Genomic DNA, 20,472 nt, shown 5'->3' on the forward strand with positions numbered 1-20,472 from the left:
AACAGAGAGAGGTGGGGGAATGAAGTAAGTGGATTACATTAAAATTACGGGGCGATGATATTCTAACGGGTCTGAGAAGGGAGAACACATTACCTCAGCTGAGAGAGAAGAGGGATAGAAAAAGATGGCGGAGAGAGATTAGTAGAAGCACAGAAGAAGAGGAAACAAATGAAGAGTGTGGAGCGAAGCGGAGATGTTGTCTAAACCAAGAGAAAGGAAACGGTGTTAGGAGGAGGAAGAAACCGAGGGAGGACAGAGAGACCGAGGGAGGGCAGGGAGACCGAGGGAGGGCAGGGAGACTGGGAGGAAGGAAGTTACAAATGTTATTCAACCACCCAAAGGACGAAAAGTTCCAAACTAAGAGCTCAGAGTAATATACAGTTAAGAACACTATATACATTTATGTGAAGGTTATGTTCATTTAAACGATGGTGGGTAAATAGTGTTAGGTTAACTTGGCTTGCCTAGAGTTGAAGTTTGTATGGAAGAAAATTGTGCCTTGTATTAAAATTCCTGAGTAAGTATTCCTGTATAATGAACAACTTGTTTCACGTGATGTGGGGAAGAGAGGAGGAGGCTGATCACTTCCCTTCCACCATGATCATGGAGGGAAGGAGACAGTCACACTTACCCTCGTCGATGGAGTAGGAGAGTCTGCCGTTGTCGCCCTTATCGTGGTCGAGTGCCAACACGCGCGTGACCGCAGTTCCCGCGGCCGATCCAGTGCTCACCTGCCCGACACACACACACACAAGCATTACTTATATATATATATACTATAATAATAGCTTACAACTCTTGTTAATGATAACTGAAAATAAAAACTCATCCTGAGGTCAGAAATAAATTAATGAGATATTATAAATAAAACGCAAAAACATTTATAATAACACACTTAGATTTTTTTTCCCATCGGGGCATTTCAGTGGTTTTCATCTCATAATATACAACAGTTTTCCAGCAACCGATAACAACAGCCATCATCTACACTACTGTGATGACACCTATAATGGTGTCTGTAAATATTTCACTGGCGGCGACGTGTGTACTGGACCTGGCCAGCTGAGCACAGAGGACAACAATATACTGTAGTTCACTCGGGTTGATATTCACAAGAGCGTCATGATCTATCGCTCAGGTGCCATGAGAGAGACCACTGTTAACCAGCTCTATTGGTTCAAGAATTTGTAAAGGCCTGGACGGATTCTTTTTTTCCACTGTGTTCATATCTCGCGCAGTGTGTGTGTATAAAGTTAATTGGTAGTTCCTTACTCACGTATATAAGGTGAACAACCTGTGTTAATAATATACCTGCTATATATATATATATATATATGTGTGTGTGTGTGTGTGTGTGTGTGTGTGTGTGTGTGTGTGTGTATGTGTCAATGAGTGTAATATATTCCCAGTGAAAATTAACACAAATGGCATTTCTGTTCAAACTTAGTGAACTCTCGCCACAAATGTAATTGAACGTTATGACCAGCGGCATCTGGTTTATACTCGTATTACAGACACACCACATTACCACACTTCTGGAGTTGAGAATCGGGTAAATACGATTAATGTGTTGACGAATGATCAATAGTGTGGGAGTTAGTAGTCAGTCACCACTAACAAGATTCTGACCAACACCATAAATACAGTATTCATAAACAAAGGCAATAAATACAAATATATAATTTTGTAACCTAAAATCCTTATAAAATTAATGAAAATACAAAACTATTTTTTCAGATAATTTTATGGGTCTACAGTATAACAAACTACAGTGTACCAACTTTCCTATTAGGTAATCCGTATATAATGGAACAGCTGTTAGAAATACTGTACACGTTAATGTGTTGATCCGCCCTTGACCCCCCAAATGTTCTCACATCGGCTAAATCAGTAAAATAAAAACACATGGGTTATAGGGTAATGAACACGGGTACGAGACAGTCAAATATCAAATTTAATGACGCTGTATTGGAGGAATTACAATGGGCTGTTAACTGTTTGCAAAAAGAATGAAGAAAAAATATAGAAAAGAAAAAAATGTGGGAAATACACTATATTTTTTCTTATGGATTAGAAATAAAAAAATAATTGTATACCAGGAAAAAACAGCTTAAAGGTAAGGGAAATATATTGACTAAAATAAATCTAGGAATATTTTAACTTCCAGAATATAGAGAGTGGTTGATAATTATCGGTTATTAGACAGTTCGGGTTAGATTAGTTATATTTTCAAGCCTCTAAAATTATTAACATAAGTTCACTACAAATTCGACTGAAATGGTTAAATTGTCTACTCGCTATTGTTGTTCCTTTTCCTTAGTATGTCCTCATATTCAGGATTCCAGAGAGTTTATAAGATAAATGGAAGTTTCTCTGTGTCTGTAAATGTCTCTTCTGTTAAGCACTAGTTCTCCTTCTCGACTACAGATTTTATTGGAAACTTCACTGTCATCAGATTATGAAAACGATTTTTTTATATATATTAAGGCTGGAGCCAATTAAATTAGAAATAACGTAATTTATTATTCTCCAGTATGAATAAAACACAGGCTGACCTGGCCCATAGTCCACCCCCACACCTCTTCTATACTAATAGCTGATTGGTTCATAGAAAATTCAACCTAAATGTGTTCACAATTGGTAAGCAGACCTGTTAATATCTGAAATAATGTTAAATAAATGAATTATCAAAATGCAAATAATTTCAAGGCATTAACACTTCAGAGAGAATGTTAGAAAAATTTTAATATCTATTATAAAAGGTCAATATAAATACGCGCTTATATACGCGCAGTCCGAGGGATGGGAGGGGGGGGGGGACGCTCAGGAGAACCAATCAGCTATTTGTAGCTATAGATGAGGGGCGTGGCTCACGAGCCAGCTTAGCTGGAAATACTATAACGCCATTATTACTGTCGGCATCGGTTGGCCTCACAATATTATCATTTTGAGTCCGAACGCCAGTGCTTAGCCTAGACGCCAGCAAGAGTTTGGAAATGTTTACAGACAGATGTAGTGTTCGGACGTAGGAAGGGGTGGGTGTCCGTGTGTACAGAGGTAAACTTTCAGATTTTTTTTTATTTTTATTGATAAGTCTTTTGAGGAATGAAAGATCTGTGTTTCAGGATAACATGTCCATCCTTGTTGTTAATACCTACAATTTCACCTCTACAAAGACAACTTCAAAAGAACTTTTGTTTGGTCTAATATTCATGCCTCGCTGTCGTATCAAACGATCGTTTAAGTAAAAAAGATAAAAAAAAATGCATAAATCGTACGTGAAACGATATTTTCCAACAATTCCTCGTTCTAATTTTGTAAAATGGAAAGCACACACGAAATTTGTGGTGAAAACCAGTGACAGGTTTACGAGTCTGGTAACACGTTTTTTTATTAGAATCTGTGGCCACAGCCGTCAAGTGTTATTAATAACATTTCATCAAGTTTTCTATATACTCTACAATTAATTTAAATAACTGTTCTAATTTGATTTATTCATTGGCTATTTCCAGTTGAATTTTCAATATTAATAGTGAACTGTTCAGGTCTATATAAGGCTTCATGAGCATTGATTACTTACCTTATAAACACAAGGATTTATTGGAAGACGCTGTTATAGGCGACGTCTTAGATAACCATAAAACACACATTTTGACGGTGTTATAAAATACTATTGCCCTGATGGTATTAAAACACTCTCACTGGTGGTATTAAAACACTCTCTGGTGGTATTAAAACACTCTCTCACTGATGGTATTAAAACACTCTCTCTGGTGGTATTAAAACACTCTCTCTGGTGGTATTAAAACACTCTCTGGTGGTATTAAAACACTCTCTCACTGATGGTATTAAAACACTCTCTCTGGTGGTATTAAAACACTCTCACTGATGGTATTAAAACACTCTCTCTCTGGTGGTATTAAAACACTCTCTCTGGTGGTATTAAAACACTCTCTCTGGTAATATTAAAACACACTCTCTGGTGGTATTAAAACACTCTCACTGATGGTATTAAAACACTCTCTCTGGTGGTATTAAAACACTCTCACTGATGGTATTAAAACACTCTCACTGATGGTATTAAAACACTCTCACTGATGGTATTAAAACACTCTCTGGTGGTATTAAAACACTCTCTCTCTGGTGGTATTAAAACACTCTATCTGTTGGTATTAAAACACTCTATCTGTTGGTATTAAAACACTCTTTCTGTTGGTATTAAAACTCTCTCTGGTGGTATTAAAACACACTCACTGATGGTATTAAAACACTCTCTCTGGTGGTATTAAAACACTCTCTCTGGTGGTATTAAAACACTCTCTCTGGTGGTATTAAAACACTCTTTCTGTTGGTATTAAAACTCTCTCTGGTGGTATTAAAACACACTCACTGATGGTATTAAAACACTCTCTCTGGTATAAAACACTCTCTCTGGTGGTATTAAACACTCTCCTGGTATTAAAACACTCTATCTGTTAGTATTAAAACACTCTCACTGGTGGTTAAAACTCTCTCTGTTGGTATTAAACACTCTCTTGGTTGGTATTAAACACTCTCGGTATAAAACACTCTCTGTGGTATTAAACACTTATCTGTTGGTATTAAACACTTCTGTTGGTATTAAAACACTCTCTGGTGGTATTAAAACACTCTCTCTCTGGTGGTATTAAAACACTCTATCTGTTGGTATTAAAACACTCTATCTGTTGGTATTAAAACACTCTTTCTGTTGGTATTAAAACTCTCTCTGGTGGTATTAAAACACACTCACTGATGGTATTAAAACACTCTCTCTGGTGGTATTAAAACACTCTCTCTGGTAGTATTAAAACACTCTCTCTGGTAGTGATAAAACACTCTATCTGTTGGTATTAAAACACTCTATCTGTTGGTATTAAAACACTCTATCTGATGGTATTAAAACACTCTATCTGTTGGATTTAAAACACTCTTTCTGATGGTATTAAAACACTCTCTGGTGGTATTAAAACACTCTCTCTGGTGGTATTAAAACACTCTCTCTGATGGTATTAAAACACTCTATCTGTTGGTATTAAAACACTCTATCTGTTGGTATTAAAACACTCTATCTGTTGGTATTAAAACACTCTATCTGATGGTATTAAAACACTCTATCTGTTGGATTTAAAACACTCTTTCTGATGGTATTAAAACACTCTCTGGTGGTATTAAAACACTCTCTCTGGTGGTATTAAAACACTCTCTCTGATGGTATTAAAACACTCTATCTGTTGGTATTAAAACACTCTATCTGATGGTATTAAAACACTCTATCTGTTGGTATTAAAACAATCTATCTGATGGTATTAAAACACTCTATCTGTTGGTATTAAAACACTCTATCTGTTGGTATTAAAACACTCTATCTGTTGGATTTAAAACACTCTTTCTGATGGTATTAAAACACTCTCTGGTGGTATTAAAACACTCTCTCTGGTGGTATTAAAACACTCTCTCTGGTGGTATTAAAACACTCTATCTGTTGGTATTAAAACACTCTATCTGTTGGTATTAAAACACTCTATCTGTTGGTATTAAAACACTCTATCTGATGGTATTAAAACACTCTATCTGTTGGACAAAACACTTTCATGGCCAAAACACTCTCTGTGGTATTAAAACACTCTCTGGTGGTATTAAAACACTCTCTCTGGTGGTATTAAACACTCTACCTAAAACACCTTATCTGTTGGTATTAAAACACTCTATCTGTTGGTATTAAAACACTCTATCTGATGGTATTAAAACACTCTATCTGTTGGATTTAAAACACTCTTTCTGATGGTATTAAAACACTCTCTGGTGGTATTAAAACACTCTCTCTGGTGGTATTAAAACACTCTCTCTGATGGTATTAAAACACTCTATCTGTTGGTATTAAAACACTCTATCTGATGGTATTAAAACACTCTATCTGTTGGTATTAAAACACTCTATCTGATGGTATTAAAACACTCTATCTGTTGGTATTAAAACACTCTATCTGTTGGATTTAAAACACTCTTTCTGATGGTATTAAAACACTCTCTGGTGGTATTAAAACACTCTCTCTGGTGGTATTAAAACACTCTCTCTGATGGTATTAAAACACTCTCTCTGATGGTATTAAAACACTCTCTGTTGGTATTAAAACACTCTCTCTCTGGTGGTATTAAAACACTCTATCTGTTGGTATTAAAACACTCTCTCTGGTAATATTAAAACACTCTCACTGATGGTATTAAAACACTCTCTCTGGTAATATTAAAACACTCTCACTGATGGTATTAAAACACTCTCTCTGGTGGTATTAAAACACTCTATCTGTTGGTATTAAAACACTCTATCTGTTGGTATTAAAACACTCTCTCTGGTGGTATTAAAACACTCTATCTGATGGTATTAAAACACTCTCTCTGGTAATATTAAAACACTCTCACTGATGGTATTAAAACACTCTCTCTGGTGGTATTAAAACACTCTATCTGTTGGTATTAAAACACTCTATCTGTTGGTATTAAAACACTCTCTCTGGTGGTATTAAAACACTCTATCTGATGGTATTAAAACACTCTATCTGTTGGTATTAAAACACTCTATCTGTTGGTATTAAAACACTCTATCTGATGGTATTAAAACACTCTATCTGTTGGTATTAAAACACTCTATCTGTTGGTATAAAAACACTCTATCTGTTGGATTTAAAACACTCTTTCTGATGGTATTAAAACACTCTCTGGTGGTATTAAAACACTCTCTCTGGTGGTATTAAAACACTCTCTCTGATGGTATTAAAACACTCTCTCTGATGGTATTAAAACACTCTCTGGTGGTATTAAAACACTCTCTCTCTGGTGGTATTAAAACACTCTATCTGTTGGTATTAAAACACTCTATCTGTTGGTATTAAAACACTCTTTCTGTTGGTATTAAAACTCTCTCTGATGGTATTAAAGCACTCTCAGAGTTGTATTAAAACACTCTTTTTGTTGGTATTAAAACACTCTTTCTCTTGGTATTAAAACACTCTATCTGTTGGTATTAAAACGGTCACAGATACCACTAGACGCGTCAAAACACGGTGGGATTCACGCTATTTACGATGGTCTTTTGTAACTCTCTCTCTGATAGAATAAAAACAAGGATGACAAAGAACTGAAAATTGGCCGAGTGAAGCCGTTCTTGAAAAGCATTCCTCCGTCCCTAAAACATCATCAATCAACTCAGGAAAGCCGAGTACTGGGCTGACTAAATGAAACCAAAAAGTTTATGGTGGCAAAAAATGATTTTTTTTTTCGAGGTATAAATAGATACAGACAGACAGATAGATAGATAGATAGATAGATAGATAAATAGATAGACAGACAGAGATCGAAAGACAGACAGACAGACAAACAGACAGACAGAAAAATAGACATTGTGAAAGTAAGTATCAGTTGTAGAGATAATATGCTTTTTTATATAACAAATGACACGCCTTTACTATGGTGATAGTCAATATTTTTACCAATTGTTCTGTGTCCTGGCTACGTGCTTAGAGGGCATAACCACCCCCCCCCCCCCACCCCCCCACACACACACGGTTCATAGGATAGTCTTTCATTAAATAGTAGGTCTTGGACAGTATCTCAACAGACAGAGGGTCTCTCAGGGCAGTACCTTACCAGGAGATAAAATAGTCCTTCTTCACTGGGTTGAAGTTGTCAGTCAAACAATTAATAGCTCTTTAATGTTTGTATTACATGGAGAAGAAACATAAGAATCTTCACTAATTCGCATAACACTAAACACAAGAGCAGCAACATTTGTGTGTTTGTGTGTGTTTGGTGTTGTTAAATACTTATAAAGTTAAATAAATATAAAACAAATTGGTTTACTTGTGTTTATAAATAGTAATGCAAAACGGATTTTTTGGTTGTGAAGATCAATGAGAGCATGGACAGAAGGTATGTACTGTAGATTCTTACATTATATATTACGTTACAAAATATTAAGTAGCAAATTCTGTATAAGTGAAGTGTTGGCAGAGAAAACCGTGATGGTGGGGTGGAGAAAGGTGGGTAAAACTAAGAGAATTTTCCAGTAAAGAAAGTGGACAAGAAAGATGGTGGAAAACATGAAGGGAAGGAGGAGAGTAAACAAGAGGCTTATATGTGAACACGCACACCAGTTGGAGGAGAGGCTGGCGTCTGTCTGTTTATCTACGTCAAATAATTTCCCTCCAGCTACCTCCCTACCTCTGTCTCGTATATAATAACTCCAAACACTCGTCCAGTTTCACCTCACTTATTCGTATACTGTCTCACTGTAATGGCTGTACCGTAAATGAAGACGAGCTACGTAAGGGCGAGATGAAAGTGCTGATGTTCACATATATCCAGGTGCTGAGCCTGAAGTGGTATACCGTATACATATACTGGGAGGAACTTTATGTGGAGGGTATACGGACATATAACTGTTCTCCAAACCACCTTATTCAGCGATCAGGAACCACAGCCAGCAGCACGACCACCCATTACTGGACTCCTCATTCACTAATCCACCAGCAGCAGCCAAGACATGGAGCTGCTCATAATATTGTATTCCCTCCCTCACGAACACAACCTACAATCTCCAGAGAGAACAATCAGTTGAACTCGTGTGCTTCTCGAGCGGTCGGCCCTCTGTACCCTGCCATGGTTTGTTTGATGTTATTTGATTTTTAAATTTGTTTTAATAATTAATGTTTATCAATATTAATGCTTACTTGTTTTTTGTTTGTTTACATATTTTTGTTTCTTTTCTATTGATTAATCTGATGATGGTTACTGCGATAACCGAAACGTTTACTAATATAAAATAAATGTAAAGATGTTCATCTTTGTACCACCCTTGATGTTGCTATGGGTGAAACATATATATATATATATATACAATATATAAATATATATATATATATATACACAATCAACACCTCAACCCGCCAGGATTCGAACCCACGGCCCACGAGCCCATGACTGTGACTGGGGAACGCTACCTCTGGACCACCAGGATACAAAAAGCAGTCCTAGACTCTGTTATATTTCACACAAAGCCTGTTCAACGAGCTTATGGCGCCGTGAACCTCTAATGGGGACTACCCTGGCGGGTTGAGGTGTTGATTGTATGTAGAACTCCGCGTGCTTTATTGGGCTAATGAAATATATATATATATATATATATATATATATATATATATATATATATATATATATATATATATATATATATATATATATATATATATGCATATATATATATATATATATATATATATATATATATATATATATATATATATATATATATATATATATATATATATATATATATATATATATATATATATATATATATCGGTTTATTATTATAATGTGTAACTTGTAAGACCATAAACAACTATGGGATAAAACTGAAACAATTGAAACTGAAACACAGGGTACGAAGTTCTATTTACTGTATCTAACATTTTTATTGAATATAGTTCTAAGAAATATCTGTATATTTAAATAAATATTGTTCCGTGTTACAGGTCGAGTCCTGGAAGGTGGAACGATGGAACATTACGATGTACCAACATGGAATACTATTGTTGAACTCTATACTGAATACGTTTCTGTTGTTGAAATTCAGAGAGCATTCAGAAGGGAATTTCAACTCAGAGATGCCCCGTGACGTAATTATTAAAATTAATTATGATGAAGGTAGCGGGTGTCCATCTAAAAACGTGAGACGTTATACAGTGAGACTATAAGAGACAATCAGTGTCGTAGCTGCGACAATTGGCCGAAGTCCAAAGATGTCGATCCGTCGTCACACAATATCCAAGTTGCGTAGAAACTGGAAAAAGCTGAATTAGGTAAACATCGGTATTTTTTTTGTTAATGTTTCGATGAATGTAAAGAGGACGATAGTTTTCTAAACTGTATGTTAATGACAGATAGAGTCCATTTACATATTACTGGCGGTGTCAACAAACACAAATACAGAATCTGGGCTGAGGAAAACCCTAAACATATACGCCAAAGATGGCTGCACCTTCTGAAAGTCACGCTATTGCTGCTGGGTGCATTAGTGGTCCGTATTTCTATGAAGAAAATATTGTGACCAACACAGGAAACTCTAAACGTTACTTGAATATATTGAAGAACTTTCTCATTCCTCAACTGTAGCGTAGAAACATAATACTTGCAGACACACGGTCTCAACAAGATGGAGTAACATGTCAGAGTGCCATAATTTTTTTTCTCTTCCTCGCTTTAGTAATGTTTCATGGCCACGCCGATCCTCAGACCCGTGCCTACCACATTTATTCCCCTGGGGATTATTAGGAGACGAAGTTAACGAGATACGTCCCGATAGTAGAGATGATCTTAATATGAGAATTACTGAAGCCATCACTGCTATTGATAACGACACAGTGAGGGCAGTGATGTACAGTGTCGTTGTAGAGATAGTATCAGCAATGGACAGCCCTTTAGGTGATTTTTGAGAAGTAGAACCTGTGAGGTGTAAACTGTATACAGAAGTACCTGTACACCTGTGAGGTGTAAACTGCATACAGAAGTAGACCTGTGAGGTGTAAACTGTATACAGTAGACCTGTGAGGTGTAAACTGCATACAGAAGTAGACCTGTGAGGTGTAAACTGTATACAGTAGACCTGTGAGGTGTAAACTGTATACAGTAGACCTGTGAGGTGTAAACTGCATACAGAAGTAGACCTGTGAGGTGTAAACTGTAGACAGAAATAGACCTGTGAGGTGTAAACTGTATACAGTAGACCTGTGAGGTGTAAACTGCATACAGAAGTAGACCTGTGAGGTGTAAACTGTATACAGTTGACCTGTGAGGTGTAAATTGTAGACAGAAATACACCTGTGAGGTGTAAACTGTATACAGTAGACCTGTGAGGTGTAATCTGTATACAGAAGTAGACCTGTGAGGTGTAAACTGTATACAGAAGTAGACCTGTGAGGTGTAAACTGTAGACAGAAATAGACCTGTGAGGTGTAAACTGTATACAGAAGTAGACCTGTGAGGTGTAAACTGTATACAGTAGACCTGTGAGGTGTAAACTGTATACAGTAGACCTGTGAGGTGTAAACTGTATACAGTAGACCTGTGAGGTGTAAACTGTATACAGTAGACCTGTGAGGTGTAAACTGTATACAGTAGTAGACCTGTGAGGTGTAAACTGTATACAGATGAAAACGTGCGAGATGTAAACTGTATAGATAAATAGACCACTGAGGTGTAAACTGTACACATAAGTAAACCACTGAGGTGTAAACTGTATACAGAAGTAGACCTGTTATAGTATAACATAATTTCCCACTACTATAGTTCTGATATAATAGAAACGTAATTTTCTCCTTTGATCTGTTATATGACCAAACTAAATGTCTCAGATATACAGTTAACACATAAGACATACAGGGAAAACATACAGGAGATTATCAACAAATATCCCAGCCAACTGTAGCAATTTAGGTACGGTATATATATATATCTCTCTCTCTCTCTCTCTCTCTCTCACAAGAACAAACGTTGCCGTCAGACAGTCGCTTCCTCTGATGTGTGAGAAGTTATATATATAAAAAAAATCATCAAGAGCCAGATGAGGGGAAACGTTTAAGCTGACTCACAGGTTCAGGAAGAAGTTGTTGAAAAGTTTGAGTAAAGATCACTGTTTTGTTGATGTTGGTGAGATGTTACGTGTGTGACTGTTTTGTTGATGTTGGTGAGATGTTACGTGTGTGTGACTGTTTTGTTGATGTTGGTGAGATGTTACGTGTGTGTGACTGTTTTGTTGATGTTGGTGAGATGTTACGTGTGTCACTGTTTTGTTGCTGATGTTGGTGAGATGTTGGCGTGTGTGTGACTGTTTTGTTGATGTTGGTGAGATGTTACGTGTGTGACTGTTTTGTTGATGTTGGTGAGATGTTACGTGTGTGACTGTTTTGTTGATATTGGTGAGATGTTACGTGTGTGAATGTTTTGTTGATGTTGGTGAGATGTTACGTGTGTGACTGTTTTGTTGATGTTGGTGAGATGTTACGTGTGTGACTGTTTTGTTGATGTTGGTGAGATGTTACGTGTGTGACTGTTTTGTTGATGTTGGTGAGATGTTACGTATGTGACTGTTTTGTTGATGTTGGTGAGATGTTACGTGTGTCACTGTTTTGTTGATGTTGGTGAGATGTTACGTGTGTGACTGTTTTGTTGATGTTGGTGAGATGTTACGTGTGTCACTGTTTTGTTGATGTTGGTGAGATGTTACGTGTGTCACTGTTTTGTTGATGTTGGTGAGATGTTACGTGTGTCACTGTTTTGTTGATGTTGGTGAGATGTTACGTGTGTCACTGTTTTGTTGATGTTGGTGAGATGTTACGTGTGTCACTGTTTTGTTGATGTTGGTGACATAACAAGAGGTAGAATGTGAAGCAAAATGAATATTGTGTCATATAATCATACGTTGGACGGAAAGAGTCAAGTGTGTGTGTGTGTGTGTGTGTGTGTGTGTGTGTGTGTGTGTGTGTGTGTGTGTGTGTTATTATTATTATTATTATTATTATTATTATTGTTATTATTATTATTACTGAAGGTTGCAATGCTATAGAAACGTGATCATTGTGGCTCATTATATTTAAATTTGATCAGGATTCCAAGCCGGAAGAGAGGCGGGTGGGTCGAGTGTGGCGTGTCAGTGATAACATCTGGCTGACTGTAGTTCCCCAGGTAGGTTACAAGGCTGTTGACCTTCTCTCTGTCAGCCTCACACTCTGTCAAACTGTGTGTAGGAGGGGGATTGCTTGAATTTGTATTTGTAGAAATATCACATACAGCGGCTAGTTTTGGGTATCTACTTTTTTCCACTTGGTACTTGTGTAAGTCAATTGTGCTTGAATGTCCCTCACACATTTGTAAACGACAAAGTGTGTAGCCAGGCATATTGCCTCTCTGCGGTGCTCGCACAGATGTAAACGACAAAGTGTGTAGCCAGGCATATTGCCTCACGTTGCGGTACTCACGCAGTTGTGAACGACAAAGTGTGTAGCCAGGCATATTGCCTCACGTTGCGGTACTCACGCAGTTGTGAACGACAAAGTGTGTAGCCAGGCATATTGCCTCACTGCGGTACTCAAGCTGATGTGAACGACAAAGTGCGTAGCCAGGCATATCGCCTTACACTGCGATACTCAAGCTGATGTGAACAACAAAGTATGTAGCCAGGCATATTGCCTCACACTGCGGCACTCAAGGTGATGTGAACGACAAAGTGTGTAGCCAGGCATATCGCCTCACACTGCAATACTCAAGCTGATGTGAACAACAAAGTGTGTAACCAGGCATATTGCCTCACACTGCGGTACTCAAGCTGATGTGAACGACAAAGTGTGTAACCAGGCATATTGCCTCACACTGCGATACTCAAGCTGATGTGAACGACAAAGTGTGTAACCAGGCATATTGCCTCACACTGCGGTACTCAAGCTGATGTGAATAAGTTACTCTCTATGTACAGAACTAAACAAACAAATATTGGCAATAATTTATAACATTCAGTGCCACAATATCCTGATCACTGGGGTCTGTCATACACACGGGCGTACGAGGTAAGTAGTCTCTTGGGGGCCAGCTGTTTGGACCCGACAAGAAAGATGTCTTAGACTCTCAGACCGACATTTCCATAAACTAAAATTATTGTGCAGCATATTACCCCCTGCAGGAATTTTTCTTGGGTAAGGCTGAGCGAAAATCAAAGACCCAAACCATAAAAAAATGACGGTGACAGAAGCGAGGGGAGTGTGGAGAGTTAAAATGTAGACTTCCACTTTTTGGTAGCAGTTTTCCTTCCTTTTTAATTTTTCTCTTACTGACACGAAGCGATGGAGCAGACAAAGTGAGGTAAAATGGACCTGACACAAAGGACCCCATCACCTCCACCCCCTCCCCGGCCTGCTATGCTTAGGGATGTAATTAACACCTCCATCACCTCCAAAATATCAAGTGTTTCTAGTGAATGATAAACGACAAGATCTTACATTAAACACTGCAGATAAATAGGGAAATACGAAACTGTTTTGGGTCACAAGAAAAGTAAGACTGGAGGTCACTAAAATATCCATTATTAATAGAAGGTAATATTAAGGTCACCATTATTAAGAAATATTAGCACTACTACTGTATTTGATAATAAGATCATTATCAACTACATATTATATTAAGATCAGTATTATCAAGACAATATTAAGAAAATTAACGAGTCCATGATGACTTGCGATTAATAAATATAGACCACCGGGGTTAACGACCTTACACTGCCTCACACAACCACCTCACACTCTCTTGTTGTACACGACACATAACGACCTTACACTGCCTCACACGACCACCTTACACTCTCTTGTTGTACACGACACACAACGACCTTACACTGCCTCACACGACCACCTCACACTCTCTTGTTGTACACGACACACAACGACCTTACACTGCCTCACATGACCACCTCACACTCTCTTGTTGTACACGACACACAACGACCTTACACTGCCTCACACGACCACCTTCACACTCTCTTGTTGTACACGACACAACGACCTTACACTGCCTACACACGACCACCTCACACTCTCTTGTTGTACACGACACACAACGACCTTACACTGCCTCACACGACCACCTTACACTCTCTTGTTGTACACGACACACAACGACCTTGCACTGCCTCACATGACCACCTCACACTCTCTTGTTGTACACGACACACAACGACCTTACACTGCCTCACATGACCACCTCACACTCTACAACATTAAATCATTACCTTCTAGAGTGAGTTATTAAAGTCTCCAGCGCACAGATAGAAGACTCTTAATATAATAAAGCAAAACATTATTTCAAACTACAATACATCAGAAAAGTGAACGTGGGTCCCAAAGGTATGACTGCCCGTAAACTGGGAGCGCCCGGGACCGTACCGCTGACCCCCCAGACAGGAGGTGAGCGCTGTATCCACTTGACCATAGCGTTCCATCAAAAAAGTGTTATGTTAAAATTCTTTACTCATATTTTTTGCAGGGTTCAATCTCTTTTTCAAATACAATTAGACTTCTGACAACAAAAGCAACTGTACATAAGAGTTAACAGCAGTAGATGAAGATTTGCAAGTGTTAAGTCCTGAAATGAGTTAAATAAGTTGTGTTAATAGTTTCTATAAGAAAACCAGTTGGACCTGTCTACTTTTTACTATGGAATTTGTCTTGCTCACACACTGTGCTGCTCCAACTACTTTACTCACACGAACAAACTATCTAACTGCGGTTCTAGATGCATGGATTACCACATTGCCACAAACACATAGTAAAATAGTGTTATAATCTATGTGGCTCCAAAAACCAAGAAACATGTTGATTCAACTTGTATTTACCTTAATAAGTTTTGGTCATACTAACCTTCGTATAAAAATAGTTCAATTATTAAATTTTGGTTTTGCTGACGTTTTGGCACAACATTTAACATGTTTTGTTTTTCTTTCTTTCCAAAACAAGAAGAAACTTGTACCCACATTGGTTTCCTCAATATGTTCGAAAAACGACGAAGAATAATCTGGTGAGTAATTTGCTATGCGGCGGCACAACCCACTAACTGCACCTGCCGAAAATCGTAATTTGGTTGTTAGACAACAACAAAGTGGGCGGAAGTAATAAATGGGCCAGTAACCTTCACTTAGGCTGCGACCCAACAACTTGATAACTGTAATATTCCGTCTAGATTATAATGCGCTGTTGAGTTTTGTCTACATTGTTACACGTCAACATAATTATAGCTGTTTTCTGTCTTTATTATAATACATCAAGTCAATTGTTGTAATCTGTATCATTATAATGCATCAACATAATAATGTGATGGAAGCGCATATAGAATAAAATTACTGTAATCTATCTTCCATAACCATTAGTATAGTTCAGGGAAAATCTCATTAAGCATCGCTAAGATTCAAGAAGCTATTCTGAGTCTCTAAAGCCTCACAAATGATCACAAAATCTTATAATTATCTTTACTGAGCACAAAGTAAACTCTATAATGTCGTAAGAATATAACTCTCACGTTTTATCAACATCTGTACACTTAAGAGCGAGTAAAATACCTCTTACAATTAAATGTAGAAATAGTTTGTTTTAAAGACATGTGAAACAGTTTGCGTTAGAAAAGTATCTAAAGTAATACGCACAGTAGTTTAAGTAAATCTCTTTTTTGTATAATCTTACTTTTCGCGGAAAAATTTAAATTTAGATTGAAAGTGTCATTTCTGTATTTTGCAATTCTGATTCCTACGCCTTTGCATCGCAAACATAATTGTGTGTGTATGAGGTATGTTGTTGTTTTGTAGTTCCAGGTAAAAGTGCAGGCGACTGTACATATATTTTTAATACGATTCAGTTAATTCTATAAAAGTCGTGACTGTCGCTTTGAGACTAGACTCATTCTGAGTCTGGAGAATCAGTGGCCGTTGACCTTAAAATTTGAGGGACAAATAACCCATTTTAAAATGTATAATTGTCTTCACTGTAATACTGAAGAAAACACACACACGACACCATGCTACGTCCACTTCAAATGTCTCAACCCAAAACATGAGGGAAAACTTATACCGATTAACAGGACTGACACTACATAGGTGATTTTCCATTTGAATATGACATATACAGTTATGACTGAAGATAAACGTTTAAACACAAACCTGGAATAAACAAAAAACTACCAGGTCCTAGTTACGAGCGTCACGAAGGTCCTGATAGGCAAAGGTCACATCACTTCCAACTTTGCCAGTTATCAACACTCAACTGAAGATAATTACATAATATCTAAATTTCAGATCTTGGTACAGACTGTGTTGTGTTGAAGAATAAAACTAACATGATGTTTCATACTGTACATCACACACATTTATATTAAAGGGACTTATGACAGCACTACGATCCAGTTACTTCAATGACAAAATAAATATTTGAAATTCCTCTTAATAAAAACATAATATATACAGCAGCCTATGGTTTACCGGGAGTTATGTTCTTGTGTTTATCAAAGTCATGCAAAATCGATCTATATCTCATATGGGAAAAATTAATTGCATTCCTGGTTCCCAAAAATATATTACTAACCGAAAAAAATTATGTTTTGCAAAGAAATAAAAACATTTAAGTATTATATGATAGATAACAATTATTCAGCCCCAACGCCAGTGTACTTATTAAACACAATTGTATCCTGTCCTCACTCAGATCTATCGTGCACCAGTTCCCACCTTGACTATAATGAACGCTTTTTCCTCAGTAGCACATCACTGCTTCCTGAGTCCCATAAGATGATGCAGTAAGCTGGGAAAGTTTCTTGCTCGTATAAGAAATATTTATCCACATGAAAACAGGTTAAGTTTGTTGTCTGTTTTCGTCCCATACAGTATTTGATGCACTGCTGTAGTCTTAAGTACTGAATAAATTTTTCTTTCTTTAAATAATTGTTTTTCTCATTTCCATGTTTGCATATATAAATTCACCCAACACGAGTATACTATATAATAATATCGTTTTGCAATATACATCAGTTATATCTGAATTAATAATATAAGGGTCATAATACTACACTTTATCTATTATGTTCTCATTGTCTTTTAGGTCATATTCTGATGCTGGTTATCATAGTCGTGTATAGTCATGTTGTAACGCTCTATATCTTTGTCATGTTTTATATCTTATTCAAGTAAACACCATCATGTTGTGGCACTCTACAGTACAGCCTCACACGGGCGCAATACTCAGTGTCAGAACTTTTCTTTTTTTTCATATGATAAAATGTGCAATTTTTCTCTCAGGAATCATATATGAATTTGCAGAATTTGTTTGCATTTATGTGAGTGAGGGTCTGACTCACGCCGGGTGCCTGCTGTTGTGACTGACTCTTTTACCCTAAAAATATAGTGGTCCTGTGGATGGCTGTGGTGAATATATATATATATATATATATATATATATATATATATATATATATATATATATATATATATATATATATATATATATATATATATATATATATATATATATATATATATATATATATATATATATATATATATATATATATATATATATATATATATATAATCAACACCTCAACCTGCCAGGATTCGAATCCACGGTTGAGGTGTTGATTGTATGTAGAAGTCCGATGCTTTATTGGGCTAATGAAATATATATGGATCCTCGTGTTTCGAAGCCGGATTTGGTAAAACGTTAGTCTGACCACCTACGTGATACGGGTAGTCCCCATTAGAGGTTCACGGCGCCATAAGCTCGTTGAACAGGCTTTGTGTGAAATATAACAAAGTCTAGGATTGCCCTTAGTATCCTGGTGGTCCAGCGGTTAGCGTTCCCCGGTCACAGTCATGGGGCCGTGGGTTCGAATCCTGGCAGGTTGAGGTGTTGATTATATATATATGTAGATATATATCAATTATGAACACTGTAACTATTACCTTTCACGGGTTATGCTGCGAAATGTAAATTTTACTTCATACTGTAGTTATATGATTAGATACAGACATCACCATCACACCTGTTCACGTGACACCGGTGGCGTGAAAAATATTATAGATTACTTCGAGACAAACGAAAAATATAAATATTGCCAAACATAAGACGTAAACTCCTCGCTTCATCATAATTATTTTGGCTCGTCATCACAAAACACACATCAAAACTAATCGACATTGTGCATTTATTTTTTTAACAAGATATGGAGGTTAACCCCTTTTGTAGGGGGGGCTCTGTGCCGTAAAAATAAATTGGCTGGCGTTAGTGAAGGGGTCAGTGGCGATATAGTTAAGAATCACTCCATTATAGTGACTAATATCTCTATATCAATGCCAGATGCTTCATGTCTCCTCCAGTTGAATGTATCCAAGGACTGTGAGGGAAGGAAGCTGAGGGTGAAGGAATTGTGACTGGTAAAGGAGGCTGTGGGGGAGGAGGAGAGGGTTGGTGGAGGAGGCTGTTGGGGGAGGAGGAGAGGGTTGGTGGAGGAGGCTGCTGGGGGAGAAGAGGGGGTCAGGTGGAGGAGGCTGTTGGGGGAGGAGGAGAGGGCTAAGGAGGAGGCTGCTGGGGAGGAGGAGAGGGCTGGGGAGGAGGCTGCTGGGGAGGAGAGAGAGGGCTGGAGGAGAGGCTGTGGAGGAGGCTGTGGGGAGGAGGAGAGGGTTGGTGGAGGAGGCTGTTGGGGGAGGAGGAGAGGGTTGGTGGAGGAGGCTGCTGGGGGAGAAGAGGGGGTCAGGTGGAGGTGCGTGTGATGGGTTAACTCAGCTTTTTAGTATCCAGACTGTTGTAATACAGCCACAGCACAACTGTCACTCCACATAATATTGACCATAATAGTGGGTCACAAAAACAACAGCGAAATGAAGTGCTCCTTAAATATGTTCACATTAAATATGTTTATAACACCTAAACCTTTATACTGAACAGAGACAAATTCGTTTACACTGTTATATGATTCATGTATGTCAGTGTATGGTCTTTGACTCTGTTACTGTTGTTGGTAAAATGTTGAGTGAGTCCAAAATCAACGAGTTTCAGTTGACGCGAGTTACTATTTAATGTTAAGGTTTGATATATCCCGGAACCCGAGGCTCTGTCATGCTATAGATGATAAAGTATCACGCAGGGCACTGTGCCACACACGCTGTTATACACAGTCAAGGTTACTTACAGCGTACACATATATATAGCCGCAATAGCAGTGTTAGTGATGACAGTGTTAGTGATGACAGTGCTACTGATGACAGTGTTAGTGATGACAGTGCTACTGATGACAGTGCTAGTGATGACAGTGCTAGTGATGACACTGAGTTAGTTATGACATCGTTTGTTAGAAATAACAGTGTTAGTTATAAATAAAATGTCATTCCTAATAATTAGGTAAGACACTTGCAAACATGACTCAAGACACGGCAGACTTGGATGTACTGTACACCATCCTCACACAGCACCAACTACAGTAGCTTAGTACCCTTATCAGAGCTTCGAGTTCATCTTCAACCTGTGAATTTTCCTCAACACACTGTAGCTATAGCCAGAATAATGACGTACTGAGACCTAACACAAACATTCTGCACTGAACTATATTAGGTAGCCTGAAACACACAAGATCCTTTGTGGTCTGAAACACAAGATCTGTGTAATATGAGACACCCGAGGTCTTAAATGCACTGATATACCACGAGATCCTCTTTGGGCCTTGACACAGTTTCAGATACGGTTCTTGACATTAAACGATTCTGTGTGGTTCATGATAATTATACATATGATTGAGGTGTATAAATGGAAGTCAGGGTTCAACAAAGGTACTCAAACTATCCAACCTAGAGCGAACTCGTAACAGTGATTTTAAATTA

General features: G+C 37.6%; 1 protein-coding gene across 1 annotated transcript in view; it reads right to left on the reverse strand.

The window, feature by feature from the left end:
• Positions 1-20,472, reverse strand: part of LOC121875995 (protocadherin Fat 1-like) — a gene marked incomplete at its 5' end in the record, with an annotated part of 192,474 nt that overhangs the window by 86,318 nt on the left and 85,684 nt on the right. The window contains one exon of the mRNA XM_042380838.1: positions 632-731. Coding sequence (XP_042236772.1) covers positions 632-731 — 100 coding nt within the window. The remainder of the gene's footprint in view (positions 1-631; positions 732-20,472) is intronic.

This window comes from Homarus americanus, unplaced genomic scaffold (genome assembly GCF_018991925.1).
Source record: "Homarus americanus isolate GMGI-L3 unplaced genomic scaffold, GMGI_Hamer_2.0 scaffold19952, whole genome shotgun sequence".
NCBI lineage: Eukaryota > Metazoa > Arthropoda > Malacostraca > Decapoda > Nephropidae > Homarus > Homarus americanus.